This window comes from Rhinatrema bivittatum, chromosome 6 (genome assembly GCF_901001135.1).
Source record: "Rhinatrema bivittatum chromosome 6, aRhiBiv1.1, whole genome shotgun sequence".
In the NCBI taxonomy this organism is placed as follows: domain Eukaryota; kingdom Metazoa; phylum Chordata; class Amphibia; order Gymnophiona; family Rhinatrematidae; genus Rhinatrema; species Rhinatrema bivittatum.
The window spans coordinates 255,776,453-255,802,508 of NC_042620.1; the positions used below are offsets into that span (position 1 = coordinate 255,776,453).

Consider the following 26,056-nt stretch of genomic DNA (forward strand, 5'->3'; position numbering starts at 1 on the left):
GTCTGGTTCCTTATAAATACTTAAAAATTCTTTTTTTTTTTTTTTTAAATCTGATGAGATTATATATTTATATACATATATACAGATACATACACATACACACACACACACACGCATAAGTCTTTCTTTAGCAGTTTTAGGCATCCTGCAGGTCTGGGATGTCAGACAGGATCATGGGAGAGCCCAGCTGCAGCTCCTCTTGTAGTGATTCCATGTCGGCTGGGTTCATCTTGTGCACCTCCAGCCAATCTTCAAGGAGGGAGGCCGAGAGGGGGGCAGAATCCGCATGGCTAAGGAAGGGGAGACAGCAACAGGTGGGTAAGTGGGATACCTAAGTCAAGACCCTGACCATTAAAACTTCAACTGAACTCTTTCTTGGCTCCATTCCTTTTATTCCTAGTCTCTTTTCTCCTTTGTTTAAAGACATTTTTTTCTCTTGTTTTAAACTGGTTTGGTATATTTATTTGGCACCTTTGTCAACGCTTATTATACAGTTGTAAAGGGTACTCCTCTATTGATTGAATTGGGAGTCTCTAATCAACCTCTAAGGCCTGGATTTTCTAAAATCACAGGCCTTAGGTGAATCGGGCGGAAGTGGGGGGCGGGCTTGCGAAAGTTGGCAGCGAAAGCACCACCACGGCGCCATCGCTGCCGGCTTTCACAAACCAATAGTGCCACCGTGAAAGGTGATGCTATTGGGCACGTTACTGGTGGCGATAAGGGGCCTTATCTTTTCACCGTCAGCGATGTCTTCGACGCGTCCGCCCCAGTGCTGCCCCAACTCCTCCCCTTCCTGTGCCGACTCTGCCCCGATCTAGCTATCGCACACGAAAACTATAGAAAATGACCCCCTAAATTGGTTCTAACTGATTTTGAAGAAGCAAAAGTATGAAGTAGTATTGAACAACCATAGTTCTAGATGGACTGATATGACTAAAGGGGTCTCTCAAGGTTCAACACTTTCCGCTACCCTGTTCAACATATAGTTATCCCCATTATGGAAGCTGTTGGAGAGATTAGAATACACAATGAAATTCAGATGTTTTTTTCCCATTAAATATTCTATTTCTTCAGCCATGAAAGAACTGGGGATTTATCTTGATGCTATCCAGAAGTGGTTATGTTTCAATCATTTATCATTAAATCCATCTGAGATTCTATATTTGTCACATTGGCTCAATATAGAAGTCCTACCGCCATTTAGATTTAATGGATATGAAATATCAGTGGTCAGAGAATTATGTATTTCCCTTGATGGAAAATTATAGATGTCATCTCATATCAAGAACTAGGTTAAAGAAAATTAAACACTATCTTAAACCCAACAATTTTCACCTTACCTTGAAAACCCTTTTATTTAACAGTTTTGATGAATGCAACTCGCTGCTCTTGGGAATTCCTGTGACACATATTTGAGCTTTATGGTTACTTCAAACTCTGCTGTCAGAGTTCTGAAGGGATCTTGAAAGTATGATAATATAACTCCCGGTACTCTGAGAATTTCACTGGCTTCCTATTCATTATAGAATACACTATAAAGTACACACGTTGATACAAAGGACTATTCATAGTCCTGAAATGGTATGATTGAGTGCTAACTTGCATCTATATACTCTCAGCTTTCATTACGATCTGTCTAATATACCAGGCTCACTGAGGGTTGGTACATGTTAGGGCAATATCAGCAGCAGGGCCGAAATTCTGGAAAACCATGCCCGCTTCACTCCACACCTTGATTGATATTAAAGAGTTTAAAATAGCACTGAAAACCTGGTTATTGAAAGCTGCTTTCAAAGGGTAATCATGTTTTGAGATCTAGGAATAAAATCCAAAAAAGTAATGGTCTAATTTTTTGAAAATGAATTGAACAGATATATGAAAGCATTTGAAAATATGTGGTCATATCCTCTATCGAGACAGGTTGGATGATGTGTTAACATACTGTTCGATCAGTTTTTATATTTGTGATGTTTTATGTACTTTATTTGATTATGTACATTGCTTTTTAAGTCACCAAGATCTGTAGAGTGTGCGGCTTAGAAATTCTTTTAATTAAATATTTAATAAGTTTCCTTCCCGAAAGTCATTCTTCAGCTGTTCAAGCTGTATCATACTTTGGATGTCTGTGGATGCCACTGTCTCCTCTGAGCTTACTCTTCAACCTGCTCTTGCTATATAAACATACCCTGCATCTCTGGATGCTGCAGTTTAATCAGCTGTTCATAGTGTATTCATATATTGGATATACCAGGGGTGCTGCGGTCTCTCTTTCTGTGGTAACTAGGATTCCGGTGGTGCTCCCTCAGTTTTACAGTGCTGGTTGGAGTTGGGACATATGATTAAGGACCAGATATATTAAGCATTTTCCCCAAAATGAGAGAAATCTTTAGTACATCTGGCCTTATGTCTACTAGAAAGGGAAAACAGAGAAGGACCCATGGAGATGGGCAAGGGAAAGTCCATCTTCCCACCTTGCTCCCCATAATGATATCACTTACCTCTCCCGACTGTCCCCCACCATCTCAAAAGACTGGTTTAGAAACTCCTCCAGGTCGAACCCCACCCCATAACCAGCTCCACTCCCCTTGGGGGTGACCGAGAAGACAGGGGGCAACAGGTCCTCCACCTGGAAAAGATCAAATCTCAATTTTAGGACAAGGATCCAATATTCTCTTCTACCTTCCCCACTCAGAGTGAACCTGTTAAACTGAAGTATTGCCTGTTGTTTCCGTTGTTTACAGTTGTAGTCATAAGTGATTGCAAAACACCTTCTTTCTCTACCCATTGTTGTTTTCCTTCTAAAACAGTCTAAGGTTTTTCCAAAAGCCATTTAGACGGATAAAGGAAAATTGGTTCTTACCTGCTAATTTTCGTTCCTGTAGTACCACGGATCAGTCCAGACTGCTGGGTTAGGCCTCCCTTCCAGCAGATGGAGACAGAGAAAAACTTGAAGGACACCCCTGTAAGTAGGATGCGCCACCTGCAGTCCCTTCAGTATAAACAATATCAAAGCTGAATTAAAGGTGGTAACAGGAATCCAAAAATGTAAACGGTTAAACCAAATTTCGGAGACTCAACTATGTACAAAATGTGAAATCTTCATCCTGCTATAGTATGACAGGAAAAAACCGATAATCTGTCGAGCGGAATCAAAAAACTGGGCGGTGTCTGGGCTGATCCGTGGTACTACAGGAACAAAAATTAGCAGGTAAGAACCAATTTTCCTTTCCCTGTACATTCCCAGATCAGCCCAGACTGCTGGGATGTAACCAAGCCGCCTTACATGGGGTGGGACCTAGAAAGCCTCCACTGCCAAAACTCTACGAGTCGGGAGCCCAAACATCCAAAAGGTAAGGCCGAGCAAAGGTATGCAAATATTTCCAGGTTGCTGCCCTACAGATCCCCTGAGGGGAAATCAACTGACTTTCTGCTCTGAACTGCTCGTCCGTGACATATGTATGCTGAAGCAATAGCATCCTTCAACTTCCAGGCAATAGTAGCCTTGGAAGCTTTATGCCCTTTCCTGGGACCGCTCCACAAGACAAAAAGGTTATCCAACAGGGGAAAATCATTAGTGACCTCCAATTAACGTATCAGAGCCCGCCTGACATCCAAATGCTTCAATTCACGAGCATGTGGAGAATTCTGATTCAAATCCGGGAACGCAGGCAACTCAACGGACTGGTTCACTTGAAAAGCCAATACAACCTTAGGCAGAGAGGGCGGCACGGTTCTAAGAGAAACGCCAAAATATGAAAACCTAAGAAAAGGTTCACGACAAGATAGGGACTGAATTTCCGAAATTCTCCCAGCTGAGCAGATAGCTACCAAAAACACCGTTTTGAGCATAAGGTCCTTCAGAGTGACGCACCTGAGAGGTTCAAAAGGAGGTTCACGCAACGTCCTAAGGACCAAATTCAAACTCCAGGATGGACAAACAGCTCGACGTGGTAAATGCAAATGCTTAGCACCCCAAAAGAAACGAACCACATCCGAATGAGCCGCTATGGACACACCATCCACCTTTCCACGTAAACATCCTAACACCACCACTTGAACCTGGAGAGAACTGAAAGCTAGCCCTTTTGCCAAACCCTCTTGCAAGAAGGCTAGAATGTGGACTTATCGAGGTCCGCCTAGGGGAAACAGTCGACCTACTACACCAACAGTCAAAAACCTTCCAGACTCTGACATATGTAAGAGAGGTTGAAGTTTTGCGAGCCCGTAAAAGAGTGGAAATCACCGAATCCGGATACCCCTTCTTTCCCCACTGCCACCGGCTCATAAGCCAAGCCGCTCGACAAAAGCGATCCACCTGGTCGAAAAATACTGGACCCTGCTGCAGGAGATTCGGAAGATGATCCAGATGGAGCGGCCCATCCACTGCAAGGTTGAGGAGATCCACGAACCATGGCTCCCAGATGGGCCTCTATCCTTCTCAAGACCTTGCCTACCAGAGGCCAAGGAGGGAATGCGTAGAGCAGAATGTTGTGAGGCCATGGGAAGACAAGAGCGTCCACCCCTTCTGCTCTATGCTTTCATCTGCGACTGAAGAAGCGCGGCGCCTTGGCATTCCCTCGAGTCGCTAGTAGATCCAAACAGGGAATCCCCCAGAGATGAGATATCAACGCAAACGCCTCGTCTGACAGCTCCCATTGTCCGGGATCCAGTCTCTGATGGCTCAGAAAATCCACCTGCACGTTTGTCTACCCCGGCAATGTATGAAGCCGCTATCCTGAGCAGATGAGTTTCTGCCCAGGCCATGAGCTCGTCTGTCTCCACCGCTATGGGGCGGCTCTTTGTGCCTCCCTGCTGGTTGATATATGGTACTGTCATTGCATTGTTGGAGAGCACTCTCACTGACAGACGATGAACCAGAGGCAAGAACTTCTGCAGGGCCAAGCAAACTGCCCTGGTCTTTAGACGATTGATGGACCATTGTGCTTCCTGCTGCGTCCACTGGCCTTGGGCTGCCTGAGATTGGCAAACTGCCCCACAGCCAGAAAGACTGGCAACCGTTGTCACAACAGTCCACTGAGGGACCTCCAGATCCATCCCCCGGGACATGTGTTCGTGGGTCAGCCACTGAACTAGGCTGGATCTGGCCGGTTCCTGGAGGGGTAAGGAAACTTGAAAAGCTTCCGACCTGGGGTCCCAACGTGAGAGCAAAGCCCTTTGCAACGGCCTCATATGAGCAAAAGCCCATGGGACCAACTCCAGAGAAGACGCCATAGAACCAAGAACCTGTAAATAGTCCCACGCCCTGGGAACTGGCAGGGACAAGAGACGCCGAACTTGCGACATGAGTTTGTCTATCCTATCCTGCATCATGAAGGACTTTCCCAATCAGAGTATCGAATCTTGCCCCCAAAAATCCAGGACCTGGGCGGGGGACAACTGGCTCTTGTCCGCATTGATGATCTAACCCAGAGCGCAAAGTCTCTGCACCACCCTGGCGACCGCCGCCTTGCATAGTTTCTTTGACTTCGCTCAAATGAGCCAGTCGTCCAAGTAGGGATGGACCAGGATCCCCTGGCGACGGAGAGCCGCTGCCATGACCACCATCACCTTGGTAAATGTGCATGGAGCGGTCGCCAGCCCAAAGGGAAGTGCCTGAAACTGGTAATGCTTGCCGAGGACCATAATCCAGAGATACCGCTGATGGTCCTTCCGAATTGCAATGTACAGGTACGCTTCCGTCAAATTGAGGGACGCTATAAACTCCCCTGCTCTGACGGAGGTAATTACGGAATGTAGCGTCTTCATACGAAAACGGGGCACTCTGAGAGCTCTGTTGACCTTCTTCAGATCTAAAATTGGACGGAAGGATCCTACCTTCTTCAGAATCAGAAAATAAATCGAATACCTGCCGGTTCGAAGTTCGTTCAGAGGAACCGGAACGACCGCCCCGAGGTCCAACAACCGGTGAAGCGTGAGAGACACCTGGCGCCTTTTCTCCAGAGACCCGCAGGGAGACACCAGAAATAGATCAAGTAAGGGACGAGCAAAATCAAAGGCGTAGCCTTGTTCTATAATGTTTAGAACTCAATGGTCCTACGTTATTTTGACCCACTCCTCGTAAAACAGGGACAGCCGCCCCCCCAACGACCGGAACAGGGGAGTGGGCCAGCGCTATTTCATTGGGAGGACTTGACTCCCATCGCCCCTGTGGCACCGCTGTCTCGGGTGGGTCTACGGCCCCGAAAGGAATGAGACCATTGTCTGCGACCTGCCGGACGACTGTCTTTGGCCAAACGGAGCTGGCTTAGACTGGCGAAAACAGCACTGCCCCCGAAAACGCGACCGGGAAGGGCCGAAACCTCTGGAAGCTTTTGGCCTATACTCCGGGAGCTTGTACACCTTATTGTCCCCCAAGGACTTAATGAGCTGCTCCAAATCATCTCCAAAAAGTAATTTCCCTCAAAACGGAAAAGCACCCAGCTGCGACTTGGAGGAAACATCAGCCGACCAATTACGGAGCCATAAAAGCCTGCGGGCTGACACCGCAGAAGCCATAGTATGCGAAGACGTACGAAGGAGATTGTACAAGTCATCCGCCCCATATGCTACCGCCGCCTCCAAATGATCAGCCTGCTCAGACTCCTCCGGGGAGAGCTCTCTGGCACTCAGGAGTTGTTGTACCCACTGGAGACTCGCACGCTGCATGAAACTACTGCAACGGCTGCTCGAACCCCCAGAGCTGACACTTCAAAGATACGCTTGAGAAGCACCTCCAACTTACGATCCTGAGGGTCCTCAAGGGCAGGAATAGTCATACTCTTGATGACTGCAGATATGGCCGCATCAACCTTGGGAATCTTAAGGAGGTTAAGAGAGTCATCCAGCAGCGGGTACAATTTTTCCATAGCTCTGCCTACGCAAAGGCTAGCTTCCGGAGAATCCCACTCCTGAAACATTAGCTGGAGCAACATAGGATGAAAAGGAAAAGTCCTAGCCGGGGGACGAAGACCAGACAGCACCGGATCCATTGTGCCCTGATCCTGAGGTGTCGGCGTCTGACAAGCCGGTATGCTCAACTCCACTAGGACATGTGGAATCATCGGCTCCCACTCATCTCTACAAAAGAGCCTAGGACCCGAGGATCATCCCTTTCCACCGGGGCCACACGCTCGGAATCATCTTCCATGTCCGCCTGAGGCGGATACGCCAGCGGCACCGCCCCCTGGGTCCTGGAACTGGACCCTTCCCGGACCACCTTAATCCAGAAGACCTCAGGAGGATCCGGCTAAGGAACCTACATGGGAGGAGAGGCCAATCCCTAGGCCGCCCCGGAAGGGGCACAGGATCTCCCATGGGCATAAGGCTCGCTAAATAAGCCTTATGTAATAGTAAAATAAAATCAGCCGAAAAAGGATGCAGGCCCTTTAAATTTTCCCGAGGGGGGATACCCAAAGAAGGATGGAAAGCAGGAAATAAATCATGAGGAGACCCGGGGCAAAAATTCTGCGGAAATAACTGAGGAGGGAGATCCCATTCCCCTGCTGAGCTGTCTGCATCAGCATCTAAAGCTCCTAAAATGGCTGCTGTTCCTGCGTTCCGCGGGAGCGGGGCAGGCTGAGTACCACGAGGCAGCATCGGGGTGCCCGCACCTCGGGACCGATGTGCCTGCCTCCCCCTGCCGCCAGCTGCACCCGCTGACGGGCCCTCACCCCTGGGAAGACACTGGGCGCAGAGACTATCTCTAGAGAGCCGTGCTGTCGGCTCCCCACAGGATTTGCAGGCCAAAGCGCACGGCATTGCTGTGCTGAACAAGGAGGGGAGGCTGCGAAAATAAACCCCGGAGCCTGGGAGGCTGGATAAAAGCAGCACAGCTGCAAAAAACAACACGTTCCAATTCTATTTTTTTTTTTCGCGTTGGCCTCACCAGAGAACAAGCTGCGGTTGTCTTTGGGCCAGTGGGGGAGGGGCTGGCCCACTGGTAAATCCCCCCCAGTCACTCACCGGCTGCTGCTCCTGGTACATTGCAGTGAAGGGCAAAGCACACGGCAGGCCTACCTCCAAGGAGAAATGACTCTGCTCCTCGGGAGGCCCGGCTCTTTTTTTTTTTTTTTTTGAAACTTTGTTTCAGCCAAACAAATTTAAAGGACTCTTGTCACTGCAACTCTCTTTTTTTTTCCCCCTTGTTTAGAATCAATTAGCCAGGACTGCAGGTTCTGTCACCTTCATCTGCTGGAGACAGAGAAATACTGAAGGGACTGCAGGTGGCGCATCCTACTTACAGGGGTGTCCTTCAAGTTTTTCTCTGTCTCCATCTGCTGGAAGTCTGGGCTGATCCGAGTACGTACAGGGAGCTGAAAAGTTATCAGTCTAAATGCTAGCCGGCTATATTTAAAGCTGTACGCGGCTAAATTATAGCCACATAATAACTTATGCATCTAGAATTTAGCCACATAATTCAGGAGCGTTCCAGGGGTAGGCGGGAGGCATTTCCAGGAGGGTCAGAGTGAGCCGCTTAACTTATGCGGCTAACTCTGGTCACTCTGTAGGGCTGTCCTAAAGTTGGCTGGATATACTTATCCAGCTAACTTTAAGATAGCCGGGAATATTCAACAGCATGGCCTTGCCGCTGAATATTCCCATTAAGTTAGCTGGATAGCTACATCCATCTATCTTAAGTAGCCGCTCTGTGGCTGAATATCAACCTCTCTGTCATTTAGGAGCTGTGCATTGTGGTCACTTCAAATCCTCTCTTTCACAAATACTATATTTTTTGTTTTTTTAAATTGCACAGAGTAAAAAAATTCCAGCAGCCTAACATGCAGTTACCTGCTTCCAGCTACCCCAATGACCCTAATTCTCTCTCTCACCCACCCACCCAAAAGTAAGAATACATCAGGAACCTGAGATTTGGATAGCTGGTGGGTCACCAGAGTAATATCTGGAGAGTTAGAATTTGAAGAGTCTGGAGAGGAAATGCAGCCAGTTGGCTGTGACAGCTCCGGGCTAAGTGCCAAGGGGTAATTCCCAGCTAAGTTTTGGGATGGCTCCAGGGTGGGTTTAAGCTGTGAGGGGCCGTGGTCCTGAAGGAAAACAGGCTGATCCAACTGTGATCCCTCTCCGTTGACAAATTCTGGGGGCCCTTTCTGCAAGAAGTTCCCCAGCCCTCCAGAAACCACATTGCTCTCTGTTGCTCCACCACCATCTTGTAGCACAGTATAACTGCTCTTCATGGGATCAGTAGCAGGCAGGGCTGGCTGGGGCAAAGGGTTACGGACTGCCCAGTTCTCTGGACAAGCCACTGCTGGAACAGTCTGGGACATGCTAGTCCATGAGTTGAAGGTGGTCACACCAAAATGAGATGGAAAAGCTGGCCTGGTGCTATAATTGACTCCCAAGTCAGCACAGATGGCAGGCTGGGTAGCAGCTACTAGTTTCTGATGCACTGGTGTTGCAACAAGCATTTGAGTGCCACCTGCAAGGGGAAAAGGCCCAGGTTGGAAATAATGAACCAGATTTTGCCCAGCACCTGAATGGGGACCAGGCTGTGCAAGGGCCACAGACACTTTTGCCCCTGGAGGTGAGTTTGGCTCCTTCACCGCTGGAGCCAATGAAATGTTCTGTCCACCACCACTGCTGTTCACCATCTTATCCTGGAAACCAATAAAGCCTACAGGAGCATCTGAGACTTTAGCTGGCAGTGGCAGTGAAGCAGCCGTGCCACTGGGCAGCAAGACTGGTTTCTGGCCCTGCCCATTCTCCTCTGGTGGGACCTGAGTGCCTGCAGCGTGCGTGTTGTGGGCTGGCTGGGCGTCCCCTGCCACGACTCCATTCTGAGTGGCAGGGGCCCTGTGGCAGGAAGCTGGTGCCTGGCTCTGATCGACCATCTTGGTCCAACGTTCCAGGAGGCTCTTGTCACTCTCACTGAGCACTAGCCCGCCAAAGCCCTCCGCCTTCCGCAGATCCTTCTCCTTCTGTTTCTTTTCCCGTTCCTTGGCCCTTTCCTGGCGCCTCCGACGCTTCTCTTCCCGCTCTCGCTGCCGATCCTGTGCTGTCACTGGTTTCCGGACATCTGTCGTCTCCGAGATGGAGCTAGGAATATCTGGAAAGAAGATAAGAGAAAATAATATATAATTTTTCTAGATTATACAGACATCACCGGGTTGGGGTGGCCTGGCAACAAATTTCTGGATCTTTGACAGCATGACAGCATCCAAAAAGGAATATTATTAGCCATGACAGGGAGATAAAGTGACTTGAGCCAAGATCACACAGAGTGAGTGGCAGAGATGGGATTAAAACTGAGGCACAGGAAATAAAATCATTTGTAGCAAAGACATACAGAGCAAGTGATAAAGCCTGGGATTAGCATTCATGTCCCAGGACTATCTCACTCCATTTTTACTGTCTAATGGTGCCAATTATTTAGAAAAAAGCAAAGCAAAACAAAGCCTGAACTTTTCATGCCATTGTCACTTTGTAGTAACAAGGAGTTTAACATTAACTATCACCTATAAAACTATACATCAACTCACCACTCTCGATCTCCAATTCCCTCTCCAAGTACATAATTCCACTAGACCTACCAGAGATGCATATAGAGGTTCCCTCCTGGTTCCCCCAGCGAAAACGACCAAACACATTACCGTAAGAGATCGTGCCACCTCCACAGCTGGCCCTCTACTGTGGAATTCCATTCCTACAGACCTCAGACAGGAGCCTTGCTTCCCAAATTTTAGGAAAAAACTTAAGACTTGGTTATTCAAGCAAGCCTTTCCGGACACAACTCAATGACACAATCCAATAACTCCTAAATCACCTTGCCGTTTGTTTATAACATTTATCTATTTTGTATACTACATTTAAATTGTATATTGTTTAACCATTTTCTATCCTCTTTTCTATTTTTCCTACTCCAAGTTTGGCCACCTTGTTAAATGTAACTGTACCTTCTGTCACCACAGTTCTAGTTCTTTGTTCTTAAGTTCTATGTATTTTATTGCACCCCCATTCTATGTAAACCAGCAAGATATGTTTTCATGATTGCCGGTATATAAAAACTCTAAATAAAATAAATAAAATAAATAAATAAGGAATATTTAACTAGGAAACTGAAAAAAAAACTTGATCTGGGATTCATAGAGCAGTTGCACCTGTAAGGATCATGTTTACATTTTTATCACTGCCAAGAAGAAAATACTTTAAACCACACCATTCACCTTTATTCTTGTTCCGCATTGCTGATTTCAACAGGGCTGCCTTCAGCGCTGCCTTGGTGTCATTTGATATGGTGCCCTCCTTCTTGGGTGCCATCTCTGGCTCCACCTTCACTGTGGTAGGAATGGTGGCAGTGCCATCTCCAGCGGGTGCCGAGGAAAGGTCATCCTCCACTGGCGAGGTGAGATCAATCGTCTCTGGCTGTGCTGTGGTGGCCAGCGACTCCATGACAAAATCTGTCCCATCCCCAGCCGAGGGCATGTCGACATCTGCACAGACAGGGGATGACACATGCAACAGTCCCAGGGTGCTGCCGCCACTGGTTGCTGCCCGCAGCTGTGGCGCAAAGCTGATCCGCCGTCGAATGCCCTCCCGCCGCTCGTGGAAGTCCAAGATTTCTGCCACGATGGCTGCCTTGATCTCCTCCCGGCTCAATGCTGGCCGGTCAAAATGGAAGTCAAATGCTGGCACGCAGTCAGGCTCATCGTCTGGGTCATGGTACTTGGAAAGGAATGGGTGTCGTAAAGCCTCTGGTACTGAAATCCGCTCCCGGGGGTCAAAGCGCAGCATGCGGCCCAGAAGGGCCAATGCCTTTCGATCTGAAGTTGGGAAGAGGCTTTCCCAGGTCATTGGCTGTCGTCGGGGCAGGCTCTGGATGTAGGCTCTCACCCGGTCTGCCCCAATGGAGTGGATTACCTTCTCAGATGGTGTCCCCAGGACTGTCATGATGAGCTGCAATTGGTGGATGTAGTTCTTGCCTGGAAAGAGTTGCTTCCTACCCAGCATCTCGGCAAAAATGCAACCCACAGACCACATGTCAATGGCCCGAGTGTACTCGTGGAGAGAGAGCATCAGCTCAGGGGCCCGGTACCAGCGGGTAGCCACATACTCAGTCATGAAGTACTTGTGTTCCTCAGGCTTGGAGCAGAGTCCCCGGGCCATGCCAAAATCCCCAATCTTCAACTCACAGTTCTCATTGATAAGTAAGTTGCTGGGTTTCAGGTCCCGGTGGAGGACATTTGCAGAATGGATATACTTTAACCCACGTAGGAGCTGGTACAGGAAGTAGCGGACATGCTCCAGGGTGAGGAGTTGAGAGGAGTGGATGATTTGGTGGAGGTCACTCTCCATAAGGTCCAAAACTACATATCTGGATGAAAGAAGAAATGTCAGCTACTAAGAGATATATAGACCATTATGACCCTTCCTTCTAACACAAGAACACAGAGAAAGGGCTCGTGAATTAGGCCTGTGCTCTCCTGCAGCAGCTCAGGAGTAAAATCTACTGCAAGTCTTGGAAAGTTCTATGGTGATATAGTGGCACATTTGTATACACTAAATAAGCATAAAGACAGGCATTTTACTGCTATGTTTTCAATTATTTTTATTTTAAAAATAAAATATTTGCCAATCTATGCTGTGTATGACTAGTTGATTTCTTGTATTTTTTTTCCTTTCATGTCTCATTATAATTTTCTCTTGCATTTTTCTTTAATTTTCATTCTGCTCTCTTTATAAAACTGTCCGTCTCCTATCAGTCTCTTCTTCCTCCCTAATTCACAGGCACCATGCAGCTATGAGTCTACCATGCAAGCAGTTAACTCTAAGCTACTACAGTTTATCATCAGAACATGGAGGTGCAGCTTGGGCTGCATGGCTCACACAGAAAACAGAGTGGTGTAGGAGGAGGCAGTGGCAGCAGAAACTTTGAGGGTGGGATGTTTTTCCACAGCTAGGATCAGAGTTTGCAGCAGTTGCAGCTTTCTAGAAAGCTAGGAATCCTGTTTACAGTCCACAGTTCCCTATTCTTTCCACTACAACACAGTAACACATAGAAAGAAAGGGTTTATGGTCCATTGTGTCCCACCCTCCTACTATTAACACAGAAATTAAAGGACTTATAGTCCATTATCTGCCTCCCTCATGCTGTGACACAGTAACATAAAAAAAGAAAAGGACTTTTGCTTCACTGTGTTCCTCTTTCCTTTACTAACTGGATAGGCTTTAGGCTCCTGAGCCATCATTTTTCTGCCTCCTTCTCACTATAACACAGAGACGGAATTCACTTATGATCCAATTCTTACACAGATTTGAAGTCACTGAGGGGGACTGTTGGCTTCAGAATGTCCTTGATTGCAATGATGTTGTCATGTTTGAAGTGTTTCAGGATTTTCAGCTCCCGCAGTGTGCGCTTAGCATTCATGACCACATCAAAGGCATTTGGGATTTTCTTTATGGCAACCTGCTGGCCTGGGGGTGGAGGGGAGAAAAAATGGATACAACTAAATATTGAACTCACAACAACAAAATGACATTACAATTATACAATCCAATTTTGCCTGTGTGTGTGACTTTGGGGTGAGACACCATCTGGAGTATTATGTCCAATTCTGGAGGCCTTAACTCCAAAATAATTTCAAAAGAGAAGAGGCAGTTCAGAAAAGGGCTACCAAAACAGTGCACAGTTAATACTGTAAGATCTAAGAAATGATATTAAAGGACCAAAATATGTATACACTAGCGTAGAAAAGAAAGGGGAGGTGGAGGTCACACTCTTTTAAACCACTGTGCTAACAGTTTGACACATACATGCTCCTTCTCTCTAACACACATACATACACCCTCATACAGGCTCCCTCACTCTCTCACACACACACATCCCCTCATACAGGCCCTCTCTCTTGCATACACACCCACACAAGCTCCCTCTCTCACACATACATCCTCACACAGGCTATCTATGTTTCTCTCACACACCCCTTCACACAGGCTGTTTCACACATACACAATCCCTTCAAACAAGCTAGAACCCTCACATACACACAATCCCTTTTTCATACACACAAACTCCCGATCTCTCACACACATACACACTCCTTCACAATCTCCTCATATAGGCTCCTTCTCTCTGAAACCCACACTGAAGCATCCCCCCTCTTACCTCCCATGCTTTCTCTCACACTCCCCTCCCCCAAACCCCCTCCTCTCATATAGGCTCCCTCTCTCTGAAACCGACACTCAAGCATTCCTCCCGCCCCGCTCTCTTATCGCCCATGCTTTCTCTCACATCCTCCTGCTCTCTCTCACCCTAACCTCTCCCTCTCCTCTCTCACACACATTCTCTCTCACTGGGGCCTTCCATCTTCACCGCTAGCGGAACACACTCCGTTCACGGCACACAGGGGCCTTCCATCTTCGCCGCGAATGGAGCGCATCCTGCAGCACATGTGGGATGTGCTCCGTTCACGGCATACCGGGGTCTCCTCTGCTATTTTCTGCTCAGAATTTCTGCAGTAGCGCAGAATTCCCCCAGGCCTACACAGTGGAGTGAAACTGAAATGCAACCTGATCTCCATCAGTGGAGAGTAGACTGAGTGAACAGGCCATGCAAAACTGCTTGTCTAAAACTATGTCACCTCTTGACATGCTGTCCAAATAGTAGTGGGATGTGAAGGTGTGCACAGAATATCAAGTCGCAGCTTTGCAAATGCCTTCAACAGAAGCAACTTTGAGGTGAGCCACTGAAGCTGCCCATGGTAAAATTAAAATATAAGAAAATAAAATTTTAAAAAACCACAGCAGTACATATTTGATTCCATACAGGAACACCAGTATATAAAAATCTAAAAATAAATAAATAAATAACTCCCATCTAATTCATCTTCCCCTCACAGCAAACAAAGACTAGTTATCAATCACAGTGCATGATTCAACTACCAGATGTACATAAAACCTTTAAGTATAACACAAGCATATTTTTTGATATTCAAAAAGTTCCTTTCCCTGTGTTCCCCACCCCTAACTAGAACCATCACATTCAGAAAGAGGATGAACCAGCAGAATACATTAAGACCTTCAAGAATCTCAACTAGAAACATTGTTAATTCCCCCTGAAATTTGGTCCCTTATGTAAGGGACCAATGTTATAAAAGGTTGCCAGATCTCAAATCTACTCAAATGCTTTTGTCATATAGCTGCCAATTTATTAAGATAGTAAATCTTAGACAGTCTTTGTGTGACGTTTTCTAACTGAGGAACTTCTTTCTGCTTTCAATAGAAAGCAATCTCACATTGAGCCGCCAGACAAATTTGATGAATTAGTTTTTGAGGGGGATCCAAGATGGCTGCCTCGTGGTGAGCTGCATCTGGCTTCTTCTCCTCTTTTTTGATTACCCTGCCTGCTGGGTCGCAAAAGGAAGAGCAAACCCAGGTCTTTCCTTGCGGTCGGGTTAGTTCCTTCTGGAGCTGATGGACGCCCATGTTTTCTGAGGCACGAGTTCCGTGACATGGGGTTCTGATGAAGAAATCAGACGAGTGGAGAGAACACATCCGGCTACGGCGTAAATGATATGTCCCCATTGCGGATGTATTACAATAAGATTGGCTTATGAATACACAAGGTCCAAACTCAACAATCAAAGCCCCTGAGGCAGCCACTCAAATAGTGGCGCAGCTCGGCTGAGTCAGGCATTTTTTTTAACATAGCTCCACCATAATAAATATGTTTAAAGGACATCCGGCATCTATTCTTTTGTTTTCATCCTGATGGTTATCATAGATCGCCTTCCTCTTTGCTTTATTGAAGGAACTGGCCATTCAAGGGACTACATACAGCAATCTAATTTTGGTAAGGAAGTTTTCATGGCATTGTTTTTAGATCTGTGGTTGCTAAGTTTGTAAGATTTATGAAAGACAGCTAATAAAAGCATATTATTGGTACTTACGGTAATTGTTCTCTGCTATCGTTTATTGTTCTGTTTGGTTTTTTTTTAGGCACGTGTCACAAAAAAGCAAGAGCACCTATTGTTGACACTGTGTCCTTCTGTCTGTCCATCCATAAGCACGTATATTTGTGCATGCATCGTTGAACAAAAAACCAAGAGCAATTGGGCAGGAACCAGGAGTGGTGAAGAGCCTAGGCTCAGACACCTGAAAAAGATATCCAGCGTCGAAAGTAACCCTCAACAAAACCCCCTCCACTACTTTCCTCTGCCCCCTGGACATAAGCTTAGTAAAGTAGGGACTGGTCCAAGGTCTGATGGCAGAGGTAGAAGCATGGGATTGTAAAGGCACCTTGGATTGTCAGCACATGTTGCTCTCCCAGAGCCTGTCACTTTCTGGCATCTGTTTGGGAGGCATGGCCTAGCAGAGGAATATGTGCTGACCATTCTGCTCATCTTAACAAGTCAATGCTGCTGCCACTACAGCCATTATCAGGCCTTGATCTGGCCCCTGCTTTAGTAAGCTTATGTGTGCAGGACAGGGAAAAGTGGAGTAGGGATGGTCGTTAGGGGCTGCTGGAGGAAGGGGAAATGTGCCATTGTGTCACACTTAAATGTGCACGTTACAGCTTGGGACGTAGAACTCCAGTGTTAAAATATTCCACTACTTAAACAATGTAATGGAGAGTGCTGATGGATTCGAGAGGGACATTCAAATACCTCAAAGGTAAGAAGAAATAATTCAGAGGAAACAAACATTTTTCAATAGAGCAAAACATCATGAGGTAAGGCGCAGGAGCAATAGAAAATATTTCTTCACAAAAATGATCAGTAAATACATGGGACAACCTCCCAGTCAGGGCGGTGGAGACAAAAAAACAGTAAGAGAATTCAAGAAATCATGGGAAAAGCACAGAGGATCTTTAGTTCCAGAGAGGTGAAGAAAAAGCCAGAGATGAGTTGGATGGAATGGGGGGGGGGGGGGGAAAGAAGTCTATAGCAGCTGCAACAAGAAGTAATATCAGTGCACTGCATGGGCCTTATGGTCCTTATTTGCTATCTTATTTATATTTCTATGAGACACGTTCTCTCTCAGTGCCTCAGTTCTCTTCCCATTCTCTACCACAGACCTCAGCATAAGACACTATTGTTCTGTGCAATTTTATATAAGACATCCACCTCCATGTTTCTCATTACTACAATTCCACCTCCACGGTTCATGTTTCGTTACTCTATCTCAGCATACAACATGGACAGTAACAAGGTCTAAAAAGGTCACCTCCAAGATGCCATGCATATAAGTATCCTCATTGCCTCTTACAGTGGTGCCCACTAGAATGCCAATCAACATATTTTGTTTCCCAAAAGCTTTAACACAGTGAGCTGTTATTAGCAGCTGGGGGACAGGTTACTCAGTCTGCCTTGTACTTGTTAGGGAAGGCACTTCAGGGCTCTCACCTGTATCCTGGCGACGGGCGGATGACACGACACCATAAGCACCTGTGCCGATAGTCTCAATGATGTCATATTCCTCGCCCACGTCGAAGATCACATCAAAGGAGTGTGCTTTCAAAAGGGCGAGGTTCTTCGCAGCAGTGGAGTGGTGGCAAGGCTGCTCCTGTTGCTTCTGCTGCTCTCTGCCCCCTTCCTCTTTCTCGGCCTTCCGCGGCTCTGCCATTGGAACCAGCGTCCTGTAACAAATGAAACTTTTATCCAGTCACGTATAACCTCTCTTGTGTCATCGGGCTATTATCGAGAAACCATCAGAGACAATCTCTCGTCTTCTTCATTCCTATCCAACTCTCATCAGGAAACGGGGGGGGGAGGGGGACCATTAACATATCCCCAAAATATAGGGCATGAGAGGGAGAGCTGGAGGAGAATCTCAGGGCAGTGAAAGGTGGACAGGGTCCTAGTGTAAGCAAGAAGAAGATGGGAAAGGAACTTTAGGAGAGATGACAGAGGAGAACCAGGTAGAAGATAGTGAGAAAGGGGAGCATATAGGTGGAAAAGAATCTGGAAAGATCAAAGGGACATGGCAGAGAAAGGGGGGTGAAAATAAGAGAGGGAAGGAATAGGGGGGTAAGAGTAGGAAGATGATGCACCACACCATATGCACCCCCCATTTCAACATTTTGGATATGCCCATGTGTGTGTCATGCATGGAATAGTCAATCCTTGTTTTGTGTACACCCAGACTGAAAAGCAGAGCGCGTGTGCCTTCTGCTCTTGCTTAAGCAAGACATAGGACAATTTCTTAAAGAACAGGACAGTCTTAGCAGGCAGGAGAAATCTCAGGCACCAGGTCGCCTGGGTGCTTAAAATGTGACATTTTAAGAAGAATGTTTTAAGAAATGTTGCCACCAGCAGGCAGGCCCAAGTTACAGTTGGTATTGCTGTTGCTGCTACCAGTGGGGTCCAGGAAGAAATGCAGATGGTGCCATCACCGTCAGCTGGGGAGAAATAGGTCTGCCATCATAAGAGCCTGAACAGAGACATGGCGGCTGCTGCTGCTTCCTCTATGATATAGAACTGAAGCCCAAGAAGAAACATACGTAGCTGCTACCACTGCTATTCAAGGCCTAAGGCCTGGGGAGAGAGACAACAAACTCGGGCCTTGAGAAACAGAGAGCTGCCTAAGCTTCTGGTGGAGTCGAGGAGACACTACAGCTTGAGGCTGGCCCCTGCCATATAGGAAAGGCTAAGGGAAGGGAAATAAAGCTGGAAAAAGGAGAAGGGGAAGAGTGCCAGGAAGCAAGGAGCTTTTCTCCTGCTTCCAGGCACTCTCCTCTGCTTTCGACACGCTTGCATCTTCCCTTCTCCATCTTGTAAGGCATAACCAAACTCACCTGGCTCACCTCCAGAATGTGGGCCCTACGTTATTGTGCATGTTCTACAGAGCATCTCTGGTTAAAATCTCGTGCCCCTACTGATTTCATGCTGACCTCCTTCCAGTTTGTTATTGAACCGGCCAAGCAAAACTCATATGACTATCTGACAAACTCCCTTGACTCCAAACCTTGTCATCTCTTTGCCACGCTCAGCTCCTTCCTCAAACCACTTTCGCCTCTGATCCCCCTTCCTTTATTCTCTGCCCAGGCTATAGCTGACTACTTCCCTGATAAGGTACACATAAGATTAATCTTAAATTCTCCACCAGGCCATCTCTAACTCTACCACCCGCTCTTCCACTTCATTCCTGTTGCCCCTGCCACCCTTTCTTCCTTTTCTGAAATCACAGAAGAGGAAACTACTCATTTTCTCTCCTCCAAACTCACTATCTGTTCTCTGACCCCATTTTCACCCAGATTCTTAGCTCTGTCTCCCCTGCTGTCACCTCTTCCATCTGTCAAATCTTCTATCACTTTCCACACTGCAACTGCTCCTGTTGCTTTCAACACATGCTGTGATTACATCACTTGTCAAAGAAATCTCACTACCTGCCTGCTAATCATTATCCCATCTCCCTCAAGCCATTCTGATCCATTCTAATCTGGCTTTCACCTTCTAAATCCCACAGAAACAGTCCTTGCAAAAATCTCCAGTGATCTGTTCTTGGACTTTACCCAATTCTCATTCTCCTTGATCTGTCCGCTGCTTTCGACACTGTTGATCACCACCTTCTCCTTGATACTCTATACTCACTTGGGACTCCACTGTCTTGATTCTCTTTTTACCCCTCCCATTGCACTTTAGTGCATATTCTAGTGGATCCTCCTCCATTGCTATCCCACTATCAATTAAGTGTGCTTCAAGACTCTATTTTGAGACCTCTTTTCTTGTCTCTCCATTCCTGTTCCCTCAAAGCTCTGATGTCCCATGCCTTTCAGTATCTTTACGCTGATGACTCTCAAATCTCTCTCTATACAGTAAAAATTTCACCAGGAATCCATTACCAAACCTCAGCCTGCTTTTCTGACATTGCACCCTTGATGTCCTACCACCATCTTAAACCTAACTTGGCCAAAACAGAACTTATCTTTCCCTCCAAGTCCACCTCCCCCCTTTCTCCTATTTCTGTGGGTAACACTGTCATCCTCCCAGTCCCCTCAGCCCATAAACCTTGAAGCCATTTTGCCTATAACATAGCTCTAGGCAGCTTACAAGTGAACACATACATAAGCAAACAACTACAGAAAAGACAATAATGATAAAAAAAAAAAAAAAAAAAAAAAAAGAATTGATAGGACTAGCCCCAAGTCACTCAGAATAACAGCCAGCAACAGAAATTTCACAGAGGTGAACCCTATGGCCTCTCAGAATACAAAAATATGCAGCAAATCCTACAGCATCTATGAAAGCAAGCTGGAACAGAAATGTCTTAAGCATTTTATTTAATGATTTGATACATGTAGTCAGTCATATAAGCTTCTGTTTTGTTCCTATCCTTCGAAGTTACCTTCCTCCAAACTTTGCACTACTGAACAACTATCAGCTTTCCCCCATGTTCTGCTTTAAAAGCTGCTCTCCTTTTTTTTTTTTCAAGATCTATTTAGGCAATGACCAAGAACAACAGACAATAGAATGCAAAGTCGATAAACCATATACAACAAGATAAATCATATTCCTTACGTTTATATGAATGAAGAGTCAAAAAAGGGTACCTCACCCACCATTCCCTCCCATCCCCTTCAGAACCCCTTCTCGTGTGACCACTCAGCCACGCAATCTCTCTTCTTTTTAAACATTTGCACCAGCAGCTCTGTTTCTCGCCGGTTAAGGTGGGGAGCCTAGCCTTTTGGAATTGGCTCCTCCTTCCCCAATTGTTGCCCAGTTCCTAACAAAACTAAAGCCTTCTTTCCTGCACCACCGCCTAATCCCCACGTTGAAACTACAGAGCTCTGCCTGCCTTTGGGGGTCCTGCATGTGGAACAGGAAGTGTTTTAGAGAATGCGACCCTGGAGGTTCTGCACAAAGCAACATGTTTAGATGCATTTGAAAGTTCATTTTGACGAGGCTTAGTTGCACCCAATATTTATTTATTTATTTCTGTATCTTTCTGACTCATTTTCTTGGACTCTACATCATTGGGTACTTGAGGATCTTCTCTTTTTCCATATGACCCACAAAATAGTTGCTCGGTATTTCTATCAACGATGCTATTCTTGTGCTTTTTTCTCCTTTACCATAATATCCAGTTTGGAGACATTACCTGAATAATAAATATCATTCCTATTTTCAATTCTGTCCTTGTTTTGGTTTCACCCAGAGATGAGTGGATTCTGATTTACCACCACTGGCAGTCTGGGATTCTTCCAAACTTTTGAGAAACAGTTATTGACAAAATAGCATCAGATGACTACATCAAGACAACTTCACAATACAACAGTGCATGTCCCATTTTATTTAACAAAGTTATAGACTGCTTAGACCCAGTTCATCTTTTCTCCTGCAGGGCACATTCACAAGCATCAACATGGGGAAAAAATAGTTTCAGCACACTCTGTTGCTTATAGCTATATATTGTGGGGTGGTACTGCATAGTCTGCACTGAAAGGGTGGCAGAAACTCAAACAGCCTTCCAGTGGAACTGACAGAAAAGATAACACAGTCGTTACAGTCGTCTCTCATCATGTGCCTATCACAAATTCCGGAATTAGACTAAGCCCACCATAGGGAGGGGCAAGTGGATCAGCTGCCCTGGGTGTTAAGGGGGCATCATCAGCAAGGCTACTTTTACCTATGTGTTCTGTGTAAGGATATGCAGTAATCCAGCTTGTTATGTTTTCCCACTAGAAGGTCTGTGTTAGGCCCAGGTGGAATATTTGCAGTGTTTGTGCAGGGCTGTTCTGTTTGAGTCTGAGAGTTAATGCTGTGTTGGTATGGCAGGCTTGCTATATAGTTTCTGAGTGACGTTTTGCAGAGTTTGTGTGTTACGTCACAAAGTGCCTTGTTAATCGAGGGACTTTGTACCATTGTAACTGAAATGACAACATAATTTGAATGTTTTTCCTATGGTGAGTAGAAAAGGGAAAAAAATTCCAGTTCAACCCAGCCAGCCATTTCAGAGATTGCCTTCAACCGATGTAGTATGAATATCTTTTAACTGATAAATTTAGATATTTCTTGGGATTTTTTTTTTTGTAGTCTGTTTCTGAAAATCACAGAAGAGATATTCATCAGACACTGTGACATGATTTCTGAAACATATTTTGCAAGACAAAGTTTAATATTTAAAATTGTCCTGGGAAGAGTTGTGGTAGGGACATAATGACAGTTGAGTTTAATTATAAAAACTCAGGGGGGAGCCTATAAGCCTGAAAATGAATTGAGAAAAGGTGCACAAGGCTTAAAGACCTAGGAAAGTGGTTCCCAAGTCTGTTCTGGGGGACCCCCAGCCACTCAGATTTTCAGGATACTGCAATGAATAAGCTTGTGCAGGAGAAAGGTGGAGGCTGATTCGTGGCTCTCTAGCCCTGTGTTGATTTTAAGTTTCTTCAGCGATTGCTGCCACCACTACAGAAAGATCTACAGCATTGCAGCCTGAGGAGAAAAAGAAATAAGGAGAGGGGAAGAAGCTGCCATTTGGCAGAGGCAAAGAGGGTAGCCAAAGAAGGGCCTACTTCTGTGCAACAGATTGTAGGGGCAAAAAGAGAGAGAGTGCTATTGTTGCTGGACAGGGGTTTGGGGAAAAGGGACTCCCTCTGCTGGACAGGAGGAAGTGAGGGTGAAAGGGGGGTGCCAGGCAAGTAGTGTGGGGGGGGGGGGAGAAAAATAGCAAGACCTAGGGCTTAATTATGCCTTGAGTAAAAAAAATAAGAAAATATTTTTTCACTCAACACATAATTAAGCGTTGGAATTTGTTGCCAGAGGATGTGCTGAAAGCTATTAGAGTAGCTGCATTTTAAAAAAGGTTTGGACAAGGTCCTGGAGGAAAAGTCCATAAACCCTTATTAAGGTGGAGTTGCAGAAATCCACTTCTTATATCTGGTATAAGCAGCATGGAATCTGTCTACCCCTTGGGATCCTGTCAGGTACTTGTGACTGGGATTGGCCACTGTTAGAAACAGGATACTGGGCTCAATGGACCTTTGGTCTGATCCAGTATGGCTAATCTTATGTACTTATGTAGTTCAAGTGATAGGGGGCACACAGGGAAAGGAGAAAGAGGGAGACTCGGGGAACAGAAAGGATTGTGGGGATACAAGGCAAGGAGTGGGGGAAAATAGGATACAGGGCACATAGTGAAGGGGGCAGAGGGGAGGGAAGAAAAAGAGGGAAATGCTGGGTAGGAGGGTAGAGAGAGTGAGCAAGGTGCTTTGCTGAAACTTCCAACACTATCAGGTCGATACAGTAAAGTTCGCGGGAGAGCGGGCAAGCTTAATATCGCCATGATATTAAGTCGGAGGGTACACAGAAAAGTAGTTTTTACTGCTTTTCTGTGCACTTCCCTGGCGCCGGCAGAAATTAACGCCTACCTTTGGGTAGGCGCTAATTTCTTAAAGTAAAATGTGCGGCTTGGCTGCACATTTTACTTACTGTATCGCGCGGGAATGACTAATAGGGCCATCAACATGCATTTGCATGTTGCGGGCGCTATTAGTCTCGGGGGGGGGGTTGGACGCGCGTTTTCGACGCGCTATTACCCCTTACTGAATAAGGGGTAAAGCTAATGCGTCCAAACGCGTCGGCCTGTATAAGCAGCTGTGTTTTGATTGCTAAAGGAGAAAGTGCTGTGTCAGAGCATTTCATGTAGGCCAACTTAGCTGAGAATTGAACTAGTGGCTTAGAGGTAAAAAAGCTCTATAATGCTGGGTCCATTCCCCTGAGCCATTCAGTGCTCACAAGCAAAAGCAGAATTCAAGAAGGCATGGACCCCCCAAAAAAATCCCTAATTGCAAAAAAATGAAAAGACAGCCAGAAATTAACTGGGGGCTATGGTACTATACCAGGAATTAACTTGGGCAGACTAGATGGGCCCTAATAGTCCATGGTTTTTAATAAGAAAATTAAGATTTTAAACGCAGTACATTTCACACAAACACATCACAGCTCGACGTTACAAAAAGGCCACCTTGTGAAGCACAACATTGCAGAGAGGGGCTCTTAATAATTTAAAATAAGCCAATAAAGGATATCCACCCACTAAATATAAATAGCACAGTTAAAAGTTACATAATACGCTAATGTAACCAGGGACTGGAGTATCTGTTTTTAACTTACTTTAGTTTAGGTTGCTGGCCCCCTTTTAAGAGCTCTGAGAGTGGTAGAGCCGATTACAGACTACATCTGAGACAACAAGCTGAATAAAGATAATCTGGGAGAACTGCTAGGTATGTACTTGCAAGAAGGAGGCTCTGCGGTATGCGCATTGTTCGTGTGAGATGAGCAGCAACAGACCTGAAGTCAGCTGTTACTGGGGGGTTTGAAGAATCAGCAGATTTTGTTTAAAAAGGAGCAGCATGTACCGTAGCTTGTACTGGGTTCCTCCTGTAAGGCTGAACCAGGAAATGAGCGGATCAATGACAGTAGAGAGGCAGAGGCTCTGAAATTTGCTGGGGGGTAGCGGCGGAACTGCCAGCTCGGGGGTGCTCAGGGTTTCATTTGTGGCAAGCTGACAGTTGAGGCGATTTCATCGTTGACAAAATGAGATCGAGGTAGTTGTACTCATTAAGTAAAGGTTGGGCTCTTACCAGAATGATTTAGGAGTCAAAATGAGCTGCCGGATCAGGCATGCCGTAGACACCTAGGGTCCAAGGAGAGGCGGCATCAGAGGGTCCTCAGAAACAAACAGTGGCAATCTTAGCTATAGTCGTGACTCGTGGGAAATTAGAGTTAATGAAACGGAGCCGGTTTTGGTTAATGTTATCTGACTTTGGAAAGGAGAGAAAGAGCTCTTTCCAATATCTATAATTTGAAAGTTTTTGTTCATTCTGGTACCTACGAGAGCTCCCATTGTGATTGGTATCCATCGACTTAATAAAATCAAAGTATTTCTGAATAGTTTGTTTTTTGCACTTTGCCAGTAAAAACTAGTGAGTGAAGATCTAGTTTCGCAGTAGCCATGGGGCGGTGAGACCTTAGTACTCCTGAAAAAGTATTTTTGGTAGAAAATCTGTGTAAAAATTTAAAGTTCTAAGCTATAAAGTTTGCAGACCTTCATGGTGTTCTAATTATTTGTTAAACGTCTTTATTAAACCGTCTAATTATGTTTCAATTTTGTCAAGAAAAATACCTTTCCCCGTGCTAGGTATCTATATTAAGGCAAGGGGCTCCCAGAGCTAAAGGAAACAAACGGCTGTTCTCTTTAATCACAAGTGTAAATAAGGTATTTTTCTGGAAAGACAAAGGAGGGAGGGGTATGCACTGAAAATCTCACTCCTGAAACTTCCCCTTTGGCAGCAATGTCTGCAATCAGAATTGTTTGGATTTTGTTTTATTTTTAGAGATTCTCTCCAGAACAAGTACCTTTAAACATCAGTTTTCCAGCTTTTGTGTCTGTAGCTTGGTTTCTATCCTCTTATCTTGCTTGTTCTAGATCTTCTTAGTTCTCTGCCTCCGGTTTTACTGTCTCTCCCTTTTTCTTTTCTGTTTTAGCTCTCTATAACCTTCTTTACCTTTTTCCACAAAATGGATATTCCGCTTCATCCTGCAGACCAGTCCAAACAAGTAGGATTTGTCTCCCGCCCGCAGATGGAAGCAGAATACAGCTGTTTTGTATTGATGTCCCTCTCTATATAGCCTGGTGTAGCAGGGAATGCATCAGTAATTATCTGCCTCCAGTAGATGGTAGGTGCACAGCAATTAGGCTCTTCAGAGGGGAAGAATTGGGGCAGCTGATTGACACATGTTCTAAAACTAGAGGAGGATTGCCCTAGACAGGAGGTCCCAAAAGGGGACCCAATATTGATGGGGATTCTAAAGCCTTCCCAGTCCATGCAGCCATTATGGAGATGCTGCAAATTTCAAATGCAGAAAGACGATGGACAAGTTATATCTGCTGCAACAGCAACGAAAGGAACAGCTATACAGTGTTATGGTTTTGAGGTGTTGGAGTGAATTCTTGGGTACTGTGGTGATGACCACTCCCACGGGGAGGAGCCCCATGAGGATCCACAGTATAAGGCTAGACACGCAAACACAGAGATTTGTCTTTTATTATGCAGCAGATAGATACCACCAGAGGTGGCAGTAGTGAAGTGATCCAGAGGTAGCAGTCC

The 26,056-nt window shown here is 45.8% G+C and overlaps 1 protein-coding gene across 2 annotated transcripts; it reads right to left on the minus strand.

Moving 5' to 3' along the window:
- On the minus strand, positions 1-25,511 carry MAPK7 (mitogen-activated protein kinase 7). Of its 2 annotated transcripts, none has more exons than XM_029606859.1 (7): positions 25,305-25,511; positions 17,355-17,587; positions 13,260-13,425; positions 11,178-12,325; positions 8,862-10,060; positions 2,499-2,626; positions 1-290 (listed from the first exon to the last, which is right to left on the minus strand). In XM_029606859.1, the coding sequence occupies exons 2-7, from the start codon at positions 17,572-17,574 to the stop codon at positions 137-139; spliced, it is 3,015 nt and encodes a 1,004-aa protein (XP_029462719.1). In that variant the 5' UTR covers positions 17,575-17,587; positions 25,305-25,511; the 3' UTR covers positions 1-136. The 2 variants fall into 2 exon arrangements, with proteins under 2 accessions (XP_029462719.1, XP_029462718.1); XM_029606858.1 differs by lacking the exon at positions 25,305-25,511 and adding an exon at positions 24,060-24,346.
- Positions 25,512-26,056: the final 545 nt, after the last annotated feature.